General features: G+C 31.6%; 2 protein-coding genes across 2 annotated transcripts; both read right to left on the bottom strand.

The window, feature by feature from the left end:
* Nucleotides 1-4,830: 4,830 nt before the first annotated feature.
* On the bottom strand, nucleotides 4,831-7,864 carry LOC112089931 (vicilin-like seed storage protein At2g18540). The gene is made up of 4 exons (XM_024160798.1): nucleotides 7,565-7,864; nucleotides 7,105-7,364; nucleotides 6,663-6,992; nucleotides 4,831-6,562 (listed from the first exon to the last, which is right to left on the bottom strand). Exons 1-4 carry the CDS (start codon nucleotides 7,833-7,835, stop codon nucleotides 5,063-5,065), a joined length of 2,361 nt encoding a protein of 786 aa, XP_024016566.1. The 5' UTR covers nucleotides 7,836-7,864; the 3' UTR covers nucleotides 4,831-5,062.
* Nucleotides 7,865-8,475: 611 nt separating this feature from the next.
* On the bottom strand, nucleotides 8,476-13,882 carry LOC18026232 (structural maintenance of chromosomes protein 3). Its single transcript, XM_024160766.1, has 19 exons — nucleotides 13,862-13,882; nucleotides 12,858-12,862; nucleotides 12,603-12,747; nucleotides 12,264-12,436; nucleotides 12,089-12,203; nucleotides 11,773-11,909; nucleotides 11,434-11,638; nucleotides 11,253-11,343; nucleotides 10,996-11,145; nucleotides 10,738-10,889; nucleotides 10,465-10,656; nucleotides 10,192-10,375; nucleotides 10,039-10,109; nucleotides 9,802-9,953; nucleotides 9,533-9,701; nucleotides 9,292-9,441; nucleotides 9,039-9,131; nucleotides 8,791-8,965; nucleotides 8,476-8,660 (listed from the first exon to the last, which is right to left on the bottom strand). Exons 1-19 carry the CDS (start codon nucleotides 13,880-13,882, stop codon nucleotides 8,476-8,478), a joined length of 2,565 nt encoding a protein of 854 aa, XP_024016534.1.
* Nucleotides 13,883-13,889: the final 7 nt, after the last annotated feature.

Below are 13,889 nucleotides of genomic sequence, written 5' to 3'. Positions count from 1 at the left end.
TTTCAGACCTCCCAAATCTGAATGTCGAGCTCGCTAAAAATCAAGTTCGTATTCACCTATTAGTAGCAGTCTATTTGATAATTGATTATTTTCACTTATCTTGTGTTACTGTTTAGCCCACCTTCGAAAATGCAGATATCCTAGAATTGATATAATTGATATCGATTATTAATAGTCGTTTATCTAATTGATATATGTATTCGACTATGTCTCTTATTCTTTTGATCGTTCAGGTTACAGATGTGAATGTGGCCTCCCTGATCCCAATTATGAAGTAGCTAAAGAACAGGTATGTAATCGACCTTTAATAATCGTTTATTTATTTAAGACATGTAATCGAATGTCTATTATTGTAGTACACTACTTTATAATCGATTATTTTTACTTATCTTGTGTTACTGTTTAGCTCACCCTCGAAAATACAGACATCTCAGACTTGAATTCTGAGATTCATAAGGTTTATATTTAGCTATTAATAGTTGTCTATGTAGTTGATATATGTACTCGACTATGTTTTCTATTTTATAGTTTATATCCATCTATTAATAGTTGTCTTTCTAATTGATATATGTATTCGACTATGTGTTCCATTTCTTTTGATCATTCAGGTAACCGATGTGAATGTTGGCCTCTCTGATGCCAATTATGAAGTCGCTTAAGAACAGATATGTAATCGATTTTCTTATAGTCGTCTATTTATGTAAGACCTGTAATCCAGAATTTCTTATTGTAATACAGTATGTTTACATATTTTACATATATATATTACAATACTCAGTTCAGTATGTAGTTAACTATATTTTAACCATAATTGACTACTGTAAGGGATATTGAACCCAGTAATAGACGATCCCCCAGCTTTTTCTCATTCATAGATAATCCTCCAGCTTTTTTCCTTAGTCTTTTTTCGCTTGTACTATATTTTAATCATAGTTATATACACTCCAATCAATGCTTAAAAGTAGTCACTGCTATCGTTCTAAAGTTGATGGTAGCGTCTTCAACTTTACAAAAAGTAGATGTCCTTTTCATGTCAGGAAAAAGCATTGTTTTGGATAAGGAAGCAAGAGTTTTTTTGTATTTTCCCCAGCTTCTGGACGGTTGACTATTGCTATTTACCTAATTGACTGTTCTTGTATGGTATTCACCTAATTGTCAGTGTAAAAAGTATTATTTATGCAAATCCCCAAACTTAATTAGCATCGACCGTATGATGGTGACTTTCTTTACTACTACTATCCAGTATCCAATCTAGCATCGACTTCGTCATACATAATCGTCTTATTTCTCGTATCCTTTATAACATTTCTCTGTTATTCCTGTTTTGTGATCTGCTTTAGAAGACAACTAGATTTTAACCACGTGCGTCCGCACGAGAATGTTTTATTTTATTTATAATATAAGTTGCATTTATCTTTTTGTTTAGATATAATTTATTTTTGTTATTTATTTTTTTAAATCAAAAAATTGTTATCACATTTTAATTTTAAACAGTAAAATTTGTATATTAGTAGAATAAGAGTATACGTTAATTAATATACATTGATTTAATGTTAATTATAAACTTTGTTATTATATGAATTTAAATTTATACATAAACAATCTATATATCTATGAATTTGCTAATCCATCCGTTTAGTTGTCTTAAATCATTTTTAATATCTTACATGTTTTGACAAACTAACCCGTATAAGACTATAATTATAATTGTATAACCCTATAAATATTTACTAATATGAAATATTTGGACCAATTGATTATGAAAAAATATAATAAGATATTTATTTACTATTTGTGCTATTAAAAAAATGTATATATATATATACGGACTAACCTGTTAGTTTAATTGTCTCCAATCATCTTAATATCTTACATGTTTTAATAAATTAACTCATGGACCTTAAATATATATATATATATATATAACTCTAATCAGTTCGATTATATTATTGTATAATATAAATATTTATTAATCTCAAATATTTGATATTTTAGACCGATTGTTTATGATAAAATACGATAAAATATTTATTTACTATACATTTTTATAAATATTATTTAAATTTAAAATTTTAAATTAAATTTTTCCTGTATTAAGAAATTCTAAAGTATTAAAATTATTATCTAAATTTTCGTAATAAAATTTAATTATAATTTTTTTGAATTTTTTGAATTGAAATTAAATTAAATACAAATTTTTGTAACTAAATTTAATTAAATTTCTAATAATTTGAAATTTAAATTAAAGATGACCTAGATTTTAGAAAATCTTAAAATATATAAATTAATAACTAATTTTTGGAAATTAAATATAAAAATAAAAGAAAATATTATAAAAAAAAACTTTGGGAGTGTTTGGATGCAAGCACTAAATGTGCTTCTGTTTTAATAGAATAGACTAGATTCTAACTCCGTGCGTCCACATAAATTTTTTTTATGTTTTTTTCCTAATATAATTTGTATTTATGTTTTTAGATATAAGTTGTTTTTATTATTTATTTATTTTCTTAAGAATATTTATTTTTCAATTTTTAAAATATGAAAAAATAATAAGAATGAGATGTGTTAAGTTTTTCATCATCTCGAGCTATTTTTTTGCAGGATATTTTGTTATCATGTTTTAACTTTAAATAGTATAAATTTGAGTAGAATTAGAATATGAGTTAATTAAATATATTTGGATCTAATGTTAATTATAAACTTTGTTATTATGTAATTTTAATTATGTAAATTTAATTATGTGGTTTTAATTATGTGAATTTACATATAAATAATCTATAAATCTATGAATTAGCTAATCTATCCGTTTAATTGCCTTAAATCATTTTTATAAATACATAACCCTAATCTGCTTTAATTAAATCATTTTCAATGTTAGTAAATATTTTTATATTATAAATAGAGCACGTTAGGGTTATGCATTTATAATTACATTCTTATACAAGTTAGTTTTTAAAAACACGTAAGATATTAAAAAATAATTTAAGATAACTAAAGGGATAGATTAGCCAATTCATAGATATATAGATTATTTATATGTAAATTCACATAATTAAAATCAAATAATTAAATTTACATAATAACAAAGTTTATAATTAACATTAGATCCAAATATACTTAATTAATTCATATTCTAATTCTATTAATATACAAATCTATAATATTTAAAGTTACAACACGATAACAAAAAAATAGCTCGACACCAGGATGATGAAAAACTTAACATATCTAATTTTTATTATTTTTTCATATTTGAAAAATTGAAAAAGAAATATTCTTGATTTAAGAAAATAAATAAATAACAAAAATAACTTATATCTAAACAAAAAAATAAATACAAATTATATTAGGAAAAAAAAAATAAAAAATTTCCGTGCGGACGCACAGGTTAGAATCTAGTTTTAAATTAAATTTAACTATATTGAAGAATATAATTAAAATTATTACCTAAATTTTTTTAATAAAATTTAATTATAATTTTCTTAAAATTCTTTTTTTGAATTTTAAATTAAATTAAATCTAAATTTTCGTAATTATATATATGTTATTAAAAATCTTGAATAATTTGAAATTTTATTTAAATATGACCATATTTAAAAAAATTTTAAAATATCTAAATTAATAACTCATTTTCAGAATTGAATATCAATATAAAATAAAACTTTTAAATTAATTATCACCTATATTTAAGGAGAATCTAAAAATATCTAAATTAATACTTAATTTTTAGAATTAAATATTAATATAAAATAAAATAATTTAAAAAAAATTTGGGAGTGTTTGGAAGCAAGCAGTAAAAGTGCTTCTGTTTTAATCTAATAGACTAGATTCTAACCCCGTGCGTTCGCACGAGAATTTTTCATTTTTATTTCTAATATAGAATTTATTTTTGTTATTTATTTTTTTAATTCAAGAATTTTGTTATCATGTTTTAACTTTGAATAGTATAGATTTATATATTAGTAGAATAAGAATATGAGTTAATTAAATATATATTGATCTATACTGTTAATTATGAACTTTATTATTATTACGTAAATTTATAATTACACGTAAACAATCTATACATTTATGAATTAGTTAACCCGTCCATTTAGTTATCTCAAATCATTTTTTAATACCTTAGATGTTTTGATAAACTAACCCATATAAAATTGGGATTATAAATGTATAATTTTAACTTGTTCTATCATATTATTGTAAAATATAAATATTTATTAACATCAAATATTTGATGCTTTAGACGGATTGATTATGATAAACAATACAATAAAATATCTGTTTACTATTTGTGCTGTTATGAAAATATAATCTAAATTCGAAATTTTAAATTAACTCTCACCTGTATTTAAGGAATTTTAAAGCAACTAAAATATCCTCTAATTTTGTAATAAAATTTATGAATACTTGTTTAGAATTTTAAATTACACTGAATCTAAATTTGCGTAATTAAATTTAAGTAATAAAAATTTCGAATATTTTAAAATATTAGTTAAATATAACCTATATTTAAGAAAATCTAACAATATTTAAATTAGTAACCAATTTTTAAAATTAATTATAATATAAAATAATATAATATAAAAAAAATTAAGTGTGTTTGGAAACAGGCACTAAAAGTGCTTCTGTTTTGTTTTAATATAATAGATTTAATATAATAGATGGCTTAGTAAAAATTGTATTAGTATGTAATCTTTCACATTTTTGGTAATAATATTTAACATTGAAACACTTAACTTAGCATAAACAATTTGTTATGTCGGAAAAGAAAATTCTGTGTTTAACAAACAAAATGTCCCTATGTGTTTAACAAACAAAATGTTAGTTGAATATACTCGAAGCTCTTTTTTCACTGTAACTCCTTGTTGGGCTAATAGCTTAATACAAAGATTGGATCATTTTTACAGCCAAGTTAAATATTTATTATAGTATAAACCTTTATTTTAGATTATCTCTCAGCCTCGATTTACAAAAATATAAACAAAGAAAACAACCACGAGAATTTCAGCCTATACCAATGATCAGTGTCGCAGGATAGCGTTTAAGACTCATCCGCCACATTTTATCCGTCCGTGGTCGGAGGTTGTGGCTGCGGCGGCCTCCGCTTCTCTTCTTCTTCTCGTCTTCTTCGTTCCTCCTCTGCTCTTTTAGAAGCTTCTTCTTCTCTCTTTCTCTCTTCTCTCTTCATCGCTTCCTCTTCTTGGCGTCTCTTCTTCTCCGCCTCTTCTCTCTTCTTCCTCTGCCTCTCTTCCTCTTGTCTCTTAGCCATCTCTTCTTCCTTTTCCCTTTCTTCTTCTCTCTTCCTTGCCGCTTCTTCTTCTTTCTCACGCCTTATCCTTTCTTCCTCTTGTCTCCGAGCTTCCTCTTCCTCTCTCTCCCTTTCTTCTTCTCTCTTTCTCGCTTCTTCTTCTTCTTTCCTTCTTGCCTTTTCTTGTTCTTTCTCACGCCTTACCCTCTCTTCCTCTTGTCTCTGAGCTTCCTCTTCCTCTCTCTCCCTTTCTTCTTCTCTCTTCCTTGCCGCTTCTTCTTCTTTCTCACGCCTTACCCTCTCTTCCTCTTGTCTCTGAGCTTCCTCTTCCTCTCTCTCCCTTTCTTCTTCTCTCTTTCTTAATTCTTCTTCTTCTTTCTCACGCCTCTTCCTCTCTTCCTCTTGTCTCTGAGCTTCCTCTTCCTCTCTCTCCCTTTCTTGTTCTCTCCTTCTTGCTTCTTCTTCTTCTTTCTCACGCCTCTTCCTCTCTTCTTCTTGTCTCTTAGCTTCCTCTTCCTCTCTCTCCCTTTCTTCTTCTCTCTTTCTTGCTTCTTCTTCTTCTTTCTTTCTTGCTTCTTCTTCTTCTTCTTTCTCACGCCTTACCCTCTCTTCCTCTTGTCTCTTAGCCTCCTCTTCTTCTCTCTTTCTCGCCTCTTCTTCTTCTTTCTCACGTCTTCTCCTCTCTTCTTCTCGTTTCTTAGCCGCCTCCTCTTCTCTCTTTCTTGCCTCCTCTTCTTCTTTCCTTCTTCGCTCAGCTTCTTCTTCCTCGCGTCTCCTCCTCTCTTCTTCTCTTTGCTTGGCTGCCTCTTCCTCCCTTTTCCTTTCTTCTTCTTGCCTTCTTCGCTCAGTTTCTTCCTCCTCACGTCTCTTCCTCTCTTCAATCTCTCTCATAAGCCTAGAAAGCTCTACCTCGGCACAGGACACACACTCCAACATCAAAGCTTCTCTTTGAGCTCCCAACAATCTCTCGATAGTCTCATTTCTCACGTTGAAGGATGCAGCAAGTACCTCCCGGTCAAATACCTTCAGAACCGAGCTCTGCCCTACTAGGAACTGAGGGTGGTTTGTCTTCGCCGACGTGCTAAATCCCATAAATACAAATGAGCTGTTTTCAAAAGACATTTGAGCCATAGGATAAAACTTCGGCACAACAAAAACATCCCCCTCCTCAACCATGAACCTCACACTCTCGCTCTTTCTCTTGCTTTCGCTTTGCGGCAACGAGTGGTTAACCACCCGAATCATCCCTTTCCCATGTAACACAATCGATATCTCACAAGCACTAGGGTTCCAATGCGGTCCCATCAATGATCCCTACAAATTAGATACATCATTTTCATGTCAACATCAAAACATGATAAGAAATCAAAAACCAATGCAACGAGGTATTAAATTATTTTTTAAGTGGCTCAACCTCCGTTAGATTAACCATGAAAACTCCAACACTCGAACCCTTCAAATCATCTGTATCCTTCTCGTCAACCACTATGCTCTGGCCATTGACGTTCTTAAAGTCCGGGTCGGCCTCAAAAACATTGTAGGCACTTGATTTCTTCTTCTTACTATTATCAACCGGTTTCATAGCCAAATGATCAGTCACGTCTTCAACTCTTACAAAGAGTCTACCAAGCCGTGACTGCCACGTCTCCTCCTCTGGCCCTTTTGTTCTGTTTCTAGGCTGAGCATTTGTGATCAACGGAGGCTTCACCTCATCTCTTACCCTCCCCAAAATCTCCTCGGGAACCTTCCATAGTTAAAAAAAAAACAAGCACGATATGTAATCAATGAAAAAACCCCAAAAGGGCAAAATGTAGAATCATGTCTCGCCAGTAGAAACACACACACAACACACATACCGCAAAAGCTGACCGGAGGGTCTTCTCGTCAAATCCCAATAACAAGTCTCTGATATTCGAGTACGCTCCTATACATGGATCGTGTAAACACTTCCCCACATCGAAGATTGCGTAAACCCTAAGTTTCTCTGGAAACTCGCTTCTCTCCAAGTTGCTATGGACGTAGAAGACTATGCCGGAACGTAGCCTAAAAATATCTCCTCGTCTTAATTCTAACGTCCTCTCTTTGTCATCGTCGACCCAATTCAAAATTCCAATCCCTAACACAATCCCCAAATCACAATCACAACATTACTTAAAAAATAAACCCTAATTAACCATGCTCAGAAAAATGTTACTTTCAATTTTAGATGGAAAATATTCAAGGTATAAATAAAAACATTTACTAAGTAGGTATTACATAGTCTATGATTAAAAGAATAAAATGTGATTTGAGTTTGGGAATGGGTACGTTACGTACCAGTGTGGACAAAGAAAACCATGTCGGAATGGAGAAGAAGAGGAAGCAAGAATGCGTTTGGCTCCAATGTAATAAACTGAATATTGTATCCATCGCCGATCTGGACGGCTGATATCTCTCCGAACTCCGTTTCAACGATTTGCGTCCGTTGATTTTTCTTGATCAGAAGTGGCGACTGGAAGCTCGGGACGTCGTCGTTTTGATCCGAAAACGAGCTCGTGCAGATGAATAAGGTAACGAGACAGAGTGGAAGAATCGTAAATTTCGACATTGTTTGATAGACTCAAAGAGACTTTTGGAGTTGCGACATACATATATCTCTTCACAGGAAATGTAATTGGCGGTAAATAACATAAGGAATCCATGGAGAGTGGGGCCAGGTTTTGGACACGCGTCGTATATAGTGAACACGTGTATAGTTACATTGACACGTGTATCTGATCATTTTGAATAAGAATTGTATAACAATCGTTGACCCTCGATGGAAAAAATGTCTCATTAAGGTGAAAATCGGCCAATTGATTAGTAACTCCGTAACTTCGTAAAGAATGTTCAAAATCGTTAAAGATAATTTCATATATCTTTTATTCAAACTTTGAGTTAACTAAAATGGAGGGTAAAATCAACATATGTATTTGTAAATATTTCAAACGAAATGAAATCAATTTTTCTTTCTGTAAACAGCAAGTATGAGAACTATTTGTTTACTCTTATTCTTTATACAAACACAAATCAAACCAAAATACTACTAAAATTTAAAAGTCATACATAGTCCAAAAAATTTCTCAAACTTCTGTTTGAAACAAACGACAAGGGTCTCTAACCAAAAGCATCATATTCATGCTAATTTCCGATAGAAAAAAAAAAAAACTCTCAAGACAATGCAACACTTCTCTGGTCAATATATACGATCATAAATTTAGCATCGCCTGATCTTTCTCGACGAAATCCAACGCCTGATCTTTTGAAATAACATTCACACTACTCACACTGTTGTTATAAAATACTCCATATATCTTATCCGCAACTTTCACAAGCTCCGGACGAAAAGTTGTTGTAATGAATTGTGTGCTTTCAGCTAAACCATGAATCCTGTCTATAATTAATAAATATAGTTTGGTTAAGAAAATTGTAACTTTTTCAAGTTCTGTGCATGCATCATGCATGTGTGGGACATTTTCAATAAAATTAAAAAAGATAGATAGATCAAAGAAAAGGATACTTACTGCTGATAGATGTTCGATACTGAGGATCAAGTGCTGCATCGATCTCATCAAATAGATAGAATGGTGCAGGATCGCATCGCTGGATCGCAAAGATTAAAGCAATTGCAACAACGGTCTTTTGGCCTCCTGACAATTGTTTCATTGATTGTGTCTCCCCTTGACCATTAAACGACACCTACGCAAAAACAAATTGGTAAAATGTGATCAGTACATGAACACTAAACACAAGGGATTATAATAGATGTTACCTTCATTTTTACACCAATATATTTCTCATCTTTTCCTTCTGTATCAGCTTCACGACATCCATAAATTTCATCTTCATCATCATGATCACGGTCCTGAATATGCACCCAAAATGTTTCACGTACAAGGATCACATATCAAACAACAATGAAATATACTAAGTAAGATGGTTCCGTGCGCGAGGGGTTAACTAGCTGAGCATAGTACTTAGTATATAAGAACACTAAATGTATCACAAGGGAAAAAGAAACATGCCTTATTCTTGGGGATGGTGACAAGGTCACCAATTCCACCTGGCACAAGCTCAGAGAATACTTTCCTGAATTCAAGTGCAACACCTTTGAAAGTACGTTCTATAGATTCGTCTTTCCGCTGATCAAGAACTGATATCAGTTCTTTGATTTTCTGCAGAAATTTCGAAATGTGTCGTTTACTTAATAGTTAGAACACAGAATTTGTTAAAGAGTATGATAATGAAACCTCCCATTATTTATACCTCATCCCCTGCATCAAGCTCTGCTTGCTTCTCCTTAAGTTCTTCTCGTTGTTCCGTGAAATTTACATACTGATCAAGCGCTTTCTTGTTTACATGGCTGAATTGTTGCAGCTCTTCACTGCACCGGTGTAGCATCTTCTGCAACTCCTTGATGTTTTTTCTTTTATACCTATAATGATAATATTACCATTAGCTTATACATATGATAAAAAAATTTCCCCCAATGAAGACTAGCTGAAGAACTATTGGACAATTATTCGCAAACATACGTGTCAAAAGCTTCAAGTGACAATGGGCCTGATTGCCTAATTTTCTTCGTGTACTCTTCTTGCTTAGCAAGGAGTGTGTTGCGTTGAATGAATAGTTCCTCCAAAATTTTTGCTTTATCTTGTCGTTTCCCCTCATGGTCATCTTCCAATGTCTGAGAAGAAGAAAATTTTCTCAAAGATATCTTAGAGAGAAAACGATATTACTCTTAGCTTACCGATTATATATATACTAGGTACCTTTAACTTTGCTTTCTTATCTTTGACTTTCTTGACTTGCATTCTCTTCTCAGAAATGCTGTGACAGAGACCTATAAAGCCATGTAAATGGCACTAGTGAGTGAATATCAAGCAATGTCAACCCAAAAGTAGATTACAATGTTTTGGACTCACTTTCGAGCTCGTTTGTGGCCTCGTCAACTAACAAAGTTGCATCATTGAGTTCTTGTGTTTTTAAGCCAGCTAAACTAAGCAACGTATCATCCTCCATGGAAGCTATAGTAGCTTGTAACTCATTTTTTCTCCTCTTTAAGTTGGTAGCCAAATTAGCCTCCAACTCTGCTTTTCTTGTCTCCCTCTGTTTGTAATGAAACAAAAAGCAAATAATAAATCAACTCAAAGAAGAAAACAAACACTTTCAAGCAATTTTTCTCTTTCATTTCCAACCTCAATGCGATCCGTCTTGTATGCAATAAGTTTTACCTGAAGATCCTTAATTTTGGGGTTTAATCGTGACAATTGCTCCCTTTCTTCTGGGGTTACGTGATCCACAAGTTCCTTACCCATTTCAGCTTTCTTCATGGCCACGCTAGATCTTAGCTGATCAACTTGTGTTTTAATATCACCTAGTGATTTCTCCTGCAAACAGGTGAAGAAATTAAGTATGTGGAAAAACATATTTCAACCCTTAATGGACGCTCGAAAAGAATGAGGAAAAACCTTATTTTCAAGGGCTTTATGTATATCCTGTTTCCGCTTATTCGCATTAGCTATTTCTTGCTTCAGTTTCTCCACCTGTGAATTACGGTGAGTCCAGTCTGCTTCAAGCCTCTGCAGCTCAGTAACAAGCTGTGTGATATTCTGATCTATCAGTGAGACAAGTTAAGTAAAACTCTTTGAATGGACAAGAAAAACGAAAATGCGATTAAAAACCAACAAAAAAACTAAACCAAGAAAGTCAGTTATGGAAAAGGATATCTTGGGGCTGCCTTTTAACATCCTCCAATACCTTCTCTTTTGTATTTATAGTGTTTTGATTTTTTACTATGATATTATTGCATCTCAACTTCGACTGACTTTTGTCATAATACCCACCGGTCATGACACCTTTTCCACTCACCAAATCACCTGCCATGGCACACCAGAGCCTTAAGGTACCAACCAAATACTCTTTAACAACTCTTGTTGGAAAATAAAGTAAAAGAAACAAAGAAAAAAGCATTTTCAGTTCCAACCTTCCAAAGTTATGCAATCTAATAAGCCATTACTCTTAGCAACTCTTGTTGCCACATTCAGATCATCACATAATACTGTTGTACCAAAAACCTATACAGATCAAGGCACATTTTGAAATACAATGAAATGACATTTCTGCATCGGAAGAGAAAGTGGTAGATCAGAGAAAGAAAGACGCACCTGACCAAATGCTGATGCAAATTTGGAGTCAAACTTTAAACATTTCATCAATGGTGTTGCACCAGAATTTTGAGGATAGATTACATGATTCGGCACCTTTGCCCGGTTCAGAGGTATGAAGGTCAAGCGTCCACATTTTAGAGAAGTCAGGTGTCTAATAATCTCGGTTGAAATATCGTCATTCTCAACTACCACTTGAAATAGGCTGCGCTCATAGAACAAACAGCAGATGACAATAGCGACCGTGATCATTAGCGAGTAGTGAAATCATTTCATTTCTTTTGTTTGAATAAGAGATTAAGGTCATTATTCATAAATATTAGCAGGTTTCTCGCATACCTGTTTCCAGCAGTGACTTCAACTGCATTGAAATACTTTTCCTCGCAATCAACCAACTTAAAAAGTGGACCAAAAACTCCATTGATCTCATACTCTATGCAAATCCTTGGAATAGAGCTTAGCCCTCGCCTTAAATACTGATACAATGAATGGTCTTGAGTCACTAGCAGAAACAGGGAACTTAAAATGGCGTACAAGATACTTCTCAAAGCGGCAGAACAGACAATGTATGTATCTAATGCATCAACTAGTCTTGGAAAATTTTACATTTTCATAGCAAACAAGATAAAAAGAGATACCAAAGCCAATCACTCACCCCTGGAGTTGCATTTTTAAGGTTTTTTTCTGCCCTTTCAACTTCGGTTTTCAACTTCTCAATCTCAGAAGATAGGTGACTTTCTTCTCCCCACTTTCCCTGTGTAAACATATGTCTCCTGATATATTTGAAATGTACTTAAGGTATGGTAATGAACTAATAGAAATACTCTTACGTCCTTTTTCTATGTTCTTCATCTCTCTCCCTCTTTTTAAAATTGAATTGTTCATGTGACTTGGAAATGTGAGCTTTTAGATCACCAATTCCAACTTCATGTTTCTTGATGTGTACATCAAGCTCTGTCAAATCAGTATTGAGGCGAAGAATCTCATCCTCAAATTTTTGCTCCTACAATATATAGAATAAAACATGTTATATCACCAATCATATGCATCAACTATAAAGAGATCCAAATGTCATAGAAATGCCATCCTTTTAACGTTCAAAAACATTGTCTAATCATATGATCTAATTGTTGCTATGATGATGTATCTTCCATATTTGATAAACTCACTTGAACCATATTTGAGTCTAGAATACGCTCGAGATCTTCAATCTCCTTTCGAAGCCATTCGTCTCGAGCAGCCTTATTGGAGAACTGAGTTGCACGGCCCTGTTTCTTATAAAGAATGCTCAGCTTCATTTCCAGCTCTATGATTCTGTAAGAGAGAAAAATACCATAAAACAGTAGTTTTCAATGTAAGTAGACTCCAATACAAAATTTACACACAACACAAAAAAACAACATATAATCGAGGAACACTATTACTGGTACTGAAAAAAACGGAAAAAAACAATAGAAAAAAACGAAAAATGATTTATAAAAAATAAAGACGGTAAACAATACAACAAAAATCCGACCAATGTAGAAACCAAACCACAATTGAGCTTAAGATACATTTAAAAAAGTAATATATAGCTCTCAACTTAAGCTAGGATTTCCCACATCACATGCACATTTTTTCAGATAATCTCGCACAACAGATAATCTGATTAACGAATAAAAAGGAATTAAAAAGATTTTATTAATGAATAAAGGAGAATTAGTTACCTAGATAGAATGAGAGACCTTATAGCGAAAAATTTACTTTGCATATATTATATATGATATGATTCTAAATGTTTTTTTGATTAAATTTCAATTAAATTTTTGTTATTTTCTATTTTAAATATTTTTTGATTAAATTTCGATTTTGAATAATTTTTATTAAATTTAAGTGTTTTTTATTAAATTTCGATTTTAACAGTTTTTTTATTAATTTACGATTTTTAATATTTTATTTTATTACGATTTTTAATAATTTTTAATTAATTTACAATTTTTAATAATTTTGTTATTAAAATTAATTTAAAAAATATAAGAAGGGGTAAAAGGTAATTAGCCACCCTAAAATTGAATGAGAGAGCTTTAACTCAAAATTTTACTTTGCTTATAATATATATATGATATGATTAGAATTCGATTTTTGATAATAGACAAATTATACGAATAACAATAATTACAGCAATTATTTCTAAAATGTCATAATTTAAATTTTGAATTAAAAAGATACTTAGAATTTAGAATACGAAAATTAATTATCCAACATGAGTTATACAAAAAATTATACGGTCTTCATATTTTTATATTTAAAGAATAGCTATCCTTTCTCTTATTTGAAAAAAAAATGGATACATTGTGGAAATGTGAGTGAAAGTGAAAGTTACATAGTGAAAACGTGTAAAGTAATAAATTCTAAAGTGAAGGCTAAATTACCGAACAACCTATCCAACCTTCCAAATGGATTCTTCCATGTCTCAG

The sequence above is a fragment of the Eutrema salsugineum genome, unplaced genomic scaffold, assembly GCF_000478725.1.
Source record: "Eutrema salsugineum unplaced genomic scaffold, Eutsalg1_0 scaffold_11, whole genome shotgun sequence".
NCBI lineage: Eukaryota > Viridiplantae > Streptophyta > Magnoliopsida > Brassicales > Brassicaceae > Eutrema > Eutrema salsugineum.
The sequence above is the reverse complement of the archived record's forward strand: the minus strand, read 5'-3'. Positions and strand labels throughout refer to the sequence as shown.